Source organism: Solanum stenotomum, chromosome 5 (genome assembly GCF_019186545.1).
Source record: "Solanum stenotomum isolate F172 chromosome 5, ASM1918654v1, whole genome shotgun sequence".
Taxonomy (NCBI): domain Eukaryota; kingdom Viridiplantae; phylum Streptophyta; class Magnoliopsida; order Solanales; family Solanaceae; genus Solanum; species Solanum stenotomum.
Window position 1 is genome coordinate 29274365 of NC_064286.1, and position 9734 is coordinate 29284098.

Below are 9734 nucleotides of genomic sequence, written 5' to 3' on the forward strand. Positions count from 1 at the left end.
ATATTTTATGGTGGCCAATTAGTCCCGAATTCAAGTTTAAATTGTTTATTCAACTAGAGATATACTTGAAATAGAGTTGCATATCGGTCGGTTCGGGTTTTGAAGTTTATTGATTTGACTTATTGGTTATTGATTTGTAGAGATGCTAAACTGTTATAGAACTATTAAGATCTTGGTTTATCGGTTATTGATCATTATAGGTTCGGTTATCGGTTTAACCGTTAAAATTTGACACCAAAGAAATACATTGAAAATCACTTAGAAACAAGGTGACAAACCAAATGAAAATTGTGCACATGAGTTTACAAGTTACATCTTGTTCAAAAGCAAAGATTTTTATATTGTAGAATAACCAAGAGTTTGAGAAAACCACAAATAAAAGTAGGAAACCAAACTCTAAGTCAAAGACTTTAGATACAAAATGGTATAAATATAATTATTTAATTTATTATCGAGTTATCGGTTAATCCGTTAAGAACCGATAACCCGATAACCAAAAAAATCAAAACCGTTATCTAAACCGCTAAACCAATAATCCATTATTGATAAACCAATAAAAAAAAGTTCGGTTACAATTATCGGTTTCGGTTCGATTTTGAACAGCCCTAACTTGAAAGGTATATTCACCGTGAGTGGCGTAATCAGAAATTTCACGAAGAATATCCAAGTCATAAGTAATTTTTTTTTTTTTGAAAAGTGGATGCGCCAATTTTTTTTTATGTCAAACTATGTCATATTAGTGATTGACTTTTTTTGTTGGAGAATGCTCCAAAAATTTTAAAATATCAAAATTTTAAGTTTAAAGTTTTCACCGGCCTTTGGCAATGGTAACAAAAGCAACGAGACATAAAGTAGACTCAAATGAATCTTTTTTCAATTTCCTTATGTACCATTTTCTCTTTCAATTTTGCTAAAGTAGTAGCATTACTTTTACGTTTTATTTAAATTTTTAATGAAAAGTAAAAATAAGTAAAAAAAGAAAACACATTCATTTGGCGTTACTAATGAAGAATTATTTTAATAAATTACAATTCAAAAATAACAAATTCATCAACAATTTTAATTACTTAATTAATAAATTTAGAAAGTAATGAATTATCATTATTTTAAGGGCGAGACATTACTTAATTAAAGCTTTTTGAAAAATAACATAACTACTTGCGGTGAGAAAGAATCAAACCTACAAACACACAGGCACTGACTCTTCATGGAGTCTTTCTATCACTGAGCTATCCCGTAATGATCCTCGTGGGTTATTTATGCGTTTCACATGTTTTTACCATTTTGTCCCTTCGTGTAGCTTCCTTATGGCTTAGGTGTGATGTTGGGTTTGATGGTATGCTTCCCGAGGTGTTTGGTTGTATTTGGTGCTAGTTTTTGAGTTTGGAGGCTTTAAGATTGAAAGAGTTGACTTTAGTCATCGACATATAGATATTTTGGCATTGGATCGGAATTCCGTTAGTTTCATCATTTTCGAAAGGGTGTTTTTGGTCTAGTATGTGGATCGGTTCGGGTTTTGAGGCTTCGGTTGGAGTTGGTGCGAATAGGCGTTTTAGCATAACCGTTGGTTAAGTTCCGAAGCTATCGGGTTGAGTGTCTAGCTTTTGGCATTTTGTTTGTGTTTCTTTGTTAAATGTTGACTTTCGTCAATATTTTGACGAAACGACCTTTGTCAACATTTTGACCATCGTTGTTACCTAAGCGAACCATTGGCCTGACTGACTATTTAGTGGAAGACTTACTCAAATAGAAATAGGATCTTCAATTGCATTATTAAACTTATAGTCTAAATCAAACTCAACTAAAATGAACATCTGGAAATACTTATGAAGTTATAAAATCAATTGTCTCAAGATCTTAAAACATCTCAACAGGAAGAGGAAATAACAACAGAGTCCTCAATATCTAACTATCTATGAAACCTCTAATACTAAAATAGATGTCGGGACAGAATCCACGACAACCTAACAAAAGCAAGAAATAAGTGTGAAGCCCTCCGGAAAGCAAGGAGGCTCACCAAAGATAGCTTGAATGCAATGGTATCAACGAAGCGCCTTTTGATGACCCTGAGCGCCTGTATCTTTCATGAAAAAATGTAGGCCGAATGACGTCAACACATTGAATGTATAAGCATATAAGGGAAAAACTAAAAGCATAGACAACTGAAATGATAAGACTGGAAGACAAATTCACCTCAACTCAACTCCAATATAATAGCAATAATAAGAGATGCAATGTTTAATCATCATAAAACAAATGATATAAACTCAATGATATATAAAAATATAATAAGATACTCTTTAGTCTTATTTGGGAGGTTCTCTAACAGACAACCATCATTATGAGATATGTGATGATGCATCGTCTCGCCCACACTGCTAGAACTTTCCTATACCTTGCCGGGGAATAGAACACCTCACCTAAGTGGATCCACTAAGCTATGCTTAAAAGCAATAAGGAATTGTCTAAAAAGTAAACCCATTACCTATGTTGGCTACATGGTTTATGATGAATGTAAGTTGTCTGAACTCATCTCCATATCGGTGCTCAATACTACTCCTAATAATATATAACTCATGCTCAAATGTATAAAACATTACTATTTCTCAATTTGAGCTAATTACTCAATAGATTTTCTTAAAGGGGGTAATGCTCTGAAATATCTCTGAACTCATAAACTTATTTAGAAATCAAAGTTTCTCTCTTTTAAATGTTGATAAGTATTATTGTTCCCAGATGTTTTGATGATTTCCTCACAAATGCAGGGACCCGGTCCTCTGCAGAGTGTGCTTGTCCAGGTCCATGTGCTATACAGTTGGAAAACTGTTGCGTTAGAGGTTGGTAAGGTCGTCAGAGTACCATACCAATCAGAATGGACGAGGTTGTTTGTCCAACGGTTAATACTTCTTTATGATTGATATATTCAACATCACAAACAACAAATTAGATCATTCATTCAAAGAGAGAACATTCAAGCTTCAACAAAACAACAAGGGACCTCATAGACTAACGATTTGCTTCTTGAACCTGCTGTTATTTTGATTGCTTGTATTTGTGCTTACATTGTAGGATTCGTTTCACTTGTGTTAGAAACATTTCAAAACTTGTGTGAATCACTATAAGAACTTAGTTGAGGGAAACTTTGTGTCTTACGTTAAAAGTCTATATTAATCAGTGAGGGTTAGAATAGTAGGCAATGCAAGTGTGATTTTACTCCCTTGAGCAAGGAGGTTTCCATGTAAAGTTGTGTGTGCTATCTTTTCTTTCAGTATCTTCTTTTGTTTATCATTATTCTGTTAAGGGCTTGGTCCTATCGTAGCTAGTGGATGCATACATTTCAACAAGTGGTATCAGAGCTTGACTTTTCTATTTGGGTAACACCAAGAAAAGAAAAGATCCTGAAGAAATGGCTGCTCCACCAAGCCTGGAAGAAGGTCAGTCCACCACTAGACCACCTCGATTCAACAGGTATTTTTTTATGGATAGTGGAAGACGCGCATGCATGACTACATCAATGTTGAAGATACTGAGATGTGGGATGTTATTCTTGTGGATCATACATTCCCACCAAAGATGTAGTGGAAGGAGAACTCACCAAAGTGATTCCCAAAACCAGAAGGGAATACAATGAAGCTGACAGGAAAAAGATAGAAAAAAACTATAAAGCAAAGAAGCTGCTAGTATGTGGGATTGGTCCAAATGAGTACAATAGAATCTCTGCGTGCGAGACGGCCAAAGAAATATGGGACTATCTCAAAATAGCTCATGAAAGAACGACCCAAGCAAAAGAGTCCAAGGTAGATATGCTAACGACTCAATATGAGAATTTTCAGTATGAAGGAAAGTTAAACCATCCACGAGATGCATACAAGGTTCACTTCCATTACCAACGAACTAAGATGTCTTGGTGAGCCTATTCACCCAATCAAACAAGCTCGAAAAATTCTCAGAGTACTTCCCAAGTCATGGGAGAGCAAAATGAATGTTATCATTGAAGTCAGAGATTTGAAGGTACTCACCATGGATGATTTAATTGGAAACCTTTAAACCTACGAATTGAACAGGCAACAGGGGCAACTGTGAAGGAAGGAAAGAAGGAGAAATTAGTAGCTTTGAAGATGTCTCTAGATGATGGGTCAAATGAGGAGGATAAGATGGCATACCTTACTAGAAGGTTCCAGAAGATAATCAAAAAGCATAGAGGTTTCCAGAAGAAAGGGTCTACAATAGAGTAGCAAATGCAAATGATCTTTGCCACAAATGTGGGAAGCCTGGACATTTCATGAGGGACTGTCAAAGCCAGAAGCAGGAAACTCAAGACTTCAAACCTCGTAGAAGAGACCAGGTCCCAGACTGTGCTAAAAGACAGGCTCACGCTAATCAAGTAGTGAAGAAAGCCTTTGCAGTCTGGGGAAATGGCTCCAGCGAATCTGAGGAAGAAGAAGACAGCCATGAAAATGTCTCGATGATGGCTGTCAAAGATGATAAAACCGTTTTCAACTCCATTTTCTCACTGATGGAAAAATCGGACGACGAAGAGAACCAAGATGAGGTAACCCTTTTTTATCTCAAAAGTGACCTAGATATTTTATCCATTAAAAGATTGAGAAAACTTGTTGCAGTGCTAATTGACTCAGTAGATGAATTAATCACTGAGAATGTGTTGATAAGTGAAAAACTGAGTCTGTGTGGGGATGAAGACACAGCCCTTAACTCTCAAATGTCTGAAATAAGTGTTAGGATAAGTATTCTAGAAATTGAGAGTTTGCAGCCTAACGAGGGACCTAGTACCTCTGAGGGTGGGAAATGAAAACTCAATAGCTTTGAGGTCGAATTAGAAGAGAAGTTAAATGCATCTGAGTCTAACTTAGCTGCCTCTCTTGAAAAGAATTCTCAATTAATGAAGGACCTAAGTAAGATCAAAGAAGAACTGAACCATTCCCTGAAATGGACTGATTCGTCTAAGATCCTTTCAAACTTATCTAATCAGAAGTTCAACAATAAAAATGGCTTAGGTTGTTGACAGATAGAACCTCCCTACAATCCTCACAGTAAATATGTCTATGTCTCTGACAATCTTGTGTACCCATTGTGGAAGAAATGGTCATCTGAAGAAAAAATGTGAGTCTCTAAAAAGAGTAAAAGAAAGCCAGGAGAACTTCCTCAAGTCAAGAAAGAGAAATGTAGAAAAGAAAAAGGTACCTGGTCCTAGCTACCATGTTAGCAAGAATACTTTGCCCCCATGGATTGAAGGTTTCTTATTAAACCTTTTGACAGTTTTTGGGAACTCCATCTCAAATGGGTTCCTAAGTCTAATAAGTGGTTCTTGTGCAACGAGAGAAAGCAGTCAGTGCTGGTACATGGACAGTGGATACTCAAACCATATGACTGGAGACACTAAAAAATTCATCTCTTTGGAAGCCTACCAGGGTGGTGGTGTATCATTTGGTGATGGTAAAAAGGGTTTCATTCTCGGAATTGGGAAAATAGGAAGATCAGCAGAACATTCCATAGACAATATTCATTATGTGAATGGTTTGAAATACAATTTGTTAAGTGTATCTCAAATATGCGATAAGGGAAATGAAGTTAAATTCTTGTCTGACAGGTGCCTAGTTACTAACTATGTAACTAACAAAGTTGTTATGTTTGCCAAAAGAGTCAAAAATATGAATGTTACAGATCTTGACTCAATAGAAGGGGACAATCTCACATGTCTAAGTGCTTAGACTGACAATGCAAATCTATGGCATAGATGATTGGGACATGTGAGCTCGTCATTGCTGAACAAGCTTGTTGCAGAGGACCTGGTCCACGGATTGCCTAAGCTGAAGTTTTCTGACAACAAAGTTTGTGATGCCTGTGTAAGGGGGAAGTAAACGAGATCATCTTTCAAGACCAAGAAAGGTGTAAGCACAACCAGACAACTAGAACTTCTCCACATGGATCTATGTGGACCTGTTAGAATTCAAAGCAAAAGAGGCAAGAAGTACATTTTGGTAATTGTTGATGATTTCTCAAGGTTTACCTAGAACATGTTTTTGCAGACGAAGGAAGAGACAGCTGGATTACTGATCATTTTTTCCAAAGCAATTCAACTGAAGGTCAACTGCAAAATTGCAAGCATTATATCAGACCATGGTACAAAGTTTGAAAATAATCAAATTGAAGGCATTTGTGCTGAAAGTAGAATTCATCACAACTTCTCTGCACCACGAACTCCTCAGCAAAATGGGGTTGTGGAGAGGAAGAACAGGACCTTGATGGATATTTCTAGAACTGTGTTGATTGGCTCAGGACTTGCAATGAACTTTTGGGCAGGAGAAGTCAACACAACTATGTTACAAACAGATGTCTCATCGGGTCAGTAATCAAGAAAACCCCGTATGAGTTGTTGAATTACATGAAACCTTCAATTGCTCATCTAAAGCCCTTTGGTTGCAAATGCTTTATGTTGAACAATGGAAAGGATGATCTTGGCAAGTTTGATGCCAGGAGTGATGAAGGGGTGTTTGTTGGGTATTCCTCTACCAGCAAGGCATACAAAGTTTTCAATAAAAGAACTTTGTGTGTTGAAGAAAGTATGCATGTGATATTTGATGAATCTGATGATAAGAACGAAGCTGAACATAATAAAGACATTGAATTGGAGGAACTGATGAAGGGTCAACAAGATAGGGTAATCCAAACTCCTCGCAATGAATAGGTTTCAAAGGAAGGAAACAATGCAGAACCCACAGAGGAACATGGTCCCTCTGGTGCAGTTCAAGAGGGAGACTCACAGAACAAAGAGCCTGAAGAAGATAAATATGTTGCTGATCTTGAAGAGGAGATAACAAGAAAGTCTGGATGGAAACATCAATCTTCTCATCCTCTGGACAATCTTGTTTCTCCACTTGACTCTGGAATACAAATTAGATCTAAAATAAGGAATCTAGTTGCGTATTCAACCTTCATATCCACTATTGAACCCAGGAACATCAAAGAGGTCTTAAAGGATGCTGACTGGGTAACATAAATATAGGAAGAACTTCATCAATTTGAAAGGAGCAAAGTGTGACACCTGGTCCCCAGACCTCTCAACAGAACCATCATAGAGACTAGATGGGTCTTCCGAAACAAGCTTGACGAGCATGGAATCATCACCAGAAATAAGTCAAGATTGGTGGTAAAGGGGTATAATAAAGAGGAAAGGATTGACTATGAAGAGACCTTTGCACCTATAGCCAGATTGGAAGCCATCATAATTTTAATAGTTTTTGCTACTTACATGGAGTTCAAGCTGTTTCAAATAGATGTCAAAAGCGCCTTCCTGAATGGGTACCTGAAAGAGGAGGTATATGTAAAACAACCCCCAGGTTTTGAGGATGCTGATCTACCAAACCACGTGCTAAAAATTGGATAAATCCTTTTATGGTCTTAAACATGCTCCTAGAGCTTGGTATGAGCGCTTGTCAAAATTCCTCCTAGCAAATGGTTTTAAGCGAGGTAAAATTGATAACACCTTATTTTTGAAGTCCAGAAGTAAGGAGTTGTTAATTGTGCAGGTATATGTAGATGATATTATCTTCGGAGCTACTTCAGATTCACTATGCAAAGAGTTTGCCGCCTTAATGAGTAGCGAATTTGAAATGAGCATGATGGGGGAGCTTACATTCTTCTTGGGATTGCAAATCAAACTGTCCCCTCAGGGTACATCAATATGCCAAGAGAAGTACATAAGAGAATTGCTTAAGAAGTTCAGCATGCTCGAGGCTAAGGTTCTTGAAACTCCATGAGAACAAGCGTCAAACTTGATATGGATGAGGAAGGGACTGATGTTAATGAGACCATGTACAGGGTAATCATTGGGTCACTGTTTTATCTCACTGCCAACATGCCAGATTTAGTTTTAAGTGAAGGGATGTATGCTAGGTTCCAAGCAGCTCCAAAGGAATCACACTTTAAGGTAGCCAAGCGAATATTGAGATACTTGAAGGGAACACATGACCTGGTCCTCTTCTACCCTTCTGGTGACTTCTTTGATTTAATTGGATATGTTGATGCTGACTATGCAGGTTTTCTTATTGATCAAAAAAGCACTTCAGGCATAGCGCATTTCTTAGGGTCATCACTGATTTCATGGGGCACCAAGAAGCAAAATACAATGGCTTTATCTACTGCAAAAGCAAAATATGTGGCTGCTGCATCATGATGTGCTGAGCTTTTGTGGATCAAGCAGCAACTCAAAGACTTTGGTGTTCTCACAGACACTATTCCTATAATATCCGACAATACAAGTGCAATGAACTTGTCCAAGAATCTTGTCCAGCATAAGACGACCAAACACATAGATGTGAGACACCACTTTCTTAGAGACAAAATTGAGAAAAGCAATGTGGTGATGAGGTACTGCAAAACAGAAGATCAAGTGGCTGATATTTTCACCAAGGCATTGAGCAAAGAAAACTTCGTCAAGAATAGACTGAAGCTGGGGAAGCACAAGATCACCTGATTCCAGAACAAGCTTGCATGAATCATCTCTTTTTGACTATGTTAGGGAGGGAAGGTATCTATACAAGTTGTAGTACTTATCGTTTGTGAATTCACATCTGGTACGTTATTGCAGGTACACACTCATGGCATGTTGGCTGAAGGAAAAATCTAGTCATACATGCAGGGCAATCTATAGAGAGGGACATGGTCCCCTAAAGGTTAGTATCACTTTTTTCTACACAGTTTTCTGTCAACGGTCACTGCCACGTGTCTTCCCCCCATTTATTGTGTCATTTTCAGACGTCCTTTCACTTTAAAACAAAGAGTTGCTACTATTTGGGGACCCGATACCCCGTTAAATACAACTTTTTGAGAGAATCAAAACATCCCAAATTATTTCTTTTCTCCCTTGAATCCCCTTATCGTTCTTCTAATATTCCTCTCCTCTCTCAAACAAAATGTCTAACTCTTCTTCTCCTTTGAGACTCCCTCTCTCCCAAGAAATTAAAACTCCCAATTCATTCAATTTCTCATTTCCTCCCCCAGAAGAATCTCCGTCCACACCAGTCTTTGGTGTTGGTGAGACTGCTGAATTTGTCATACCCCATACTGAAGCGGTGGCGTCTCCTGTACTCAACTTTGGGGAAAATTTGCCTTGTTCTCCAACTTTAGTTCTATCCGGTAAAGAGTCCTAAAATTCTGAGGCCCGGTCCATTGTGAAGCCCACTCTTGAGACACCCTCTGAATATCTAGAAGTTGTGTCCATTGTTGTGTCATCTACCATGTCTGAGCGGTTATTTGAAGGGGATTTGCCTGAGGGCAAGGGTACAGAGTCAAATATTTTAGCAGCGATAGAGGAATTGGTGACAGTCCAAAGTTTGGCCTCTCTCAGAGGAGACATTCAACCAACTCTGTTGGAACAAGAGTTAAGATCACCGGAACAGGTACACACCCATGGCATGTTGGCTGAAGGGAAGATCTAATCATACAGGCAAGGCTATCTATGGAGAGGGACCTTGTCCCCCAAAGGTTATTATCACTTTTTGCTACACAGTTTTCTGTCAACGGTCACTGCCATGTCTGCCCCCCATTTATTGTGTCATTTTCAAATGTCCTTTCACTTTAAAACCAAGAGTTGCTACTGTTTAGGAACCCGATACCCCGTTAAATACAACTTTTTGAGAGAATCCTAACATCCCCAATCCTTGCTATTCTCCCTTGAATCCTCTCATCGTTCTTCTAATCTTCCTCTCCTCTCT

The 9734-nt window shown here is 38.0% G+C and overlaps 1 protein-coding gene across 1 annotated transcript; it reads left to right on the forward strand.

Moving 5' to 3' along the window:
* Positions 1 to 7798: 7798 nt before the first annotated feature.
* LOC125863843 (secreted RxLR effector protein 161-like) lies at positions 7799 to 8194 on the forward strand. The gene has a single exon (XM_049543826.1). The coding sequence runs from the start codon at positions 7799 to 7801 to the stop codon at positions 8192 to 8194; it is 396 nt and encodes a 131-aa protein (XP_049399783.1).
* Positions 8195 to 9734: the final 1540 nt, after the last annotated feature.

Bases quoted from the DNA above. Each gene is read 5' to 3' on its own strand.
- LOC125863843 (XM_049543826.1), top strand. From the start codon at position 7,799: ATGGATGAGGAAGGGACTGATGTTAATGAGACCATGTACAGGGTAATC.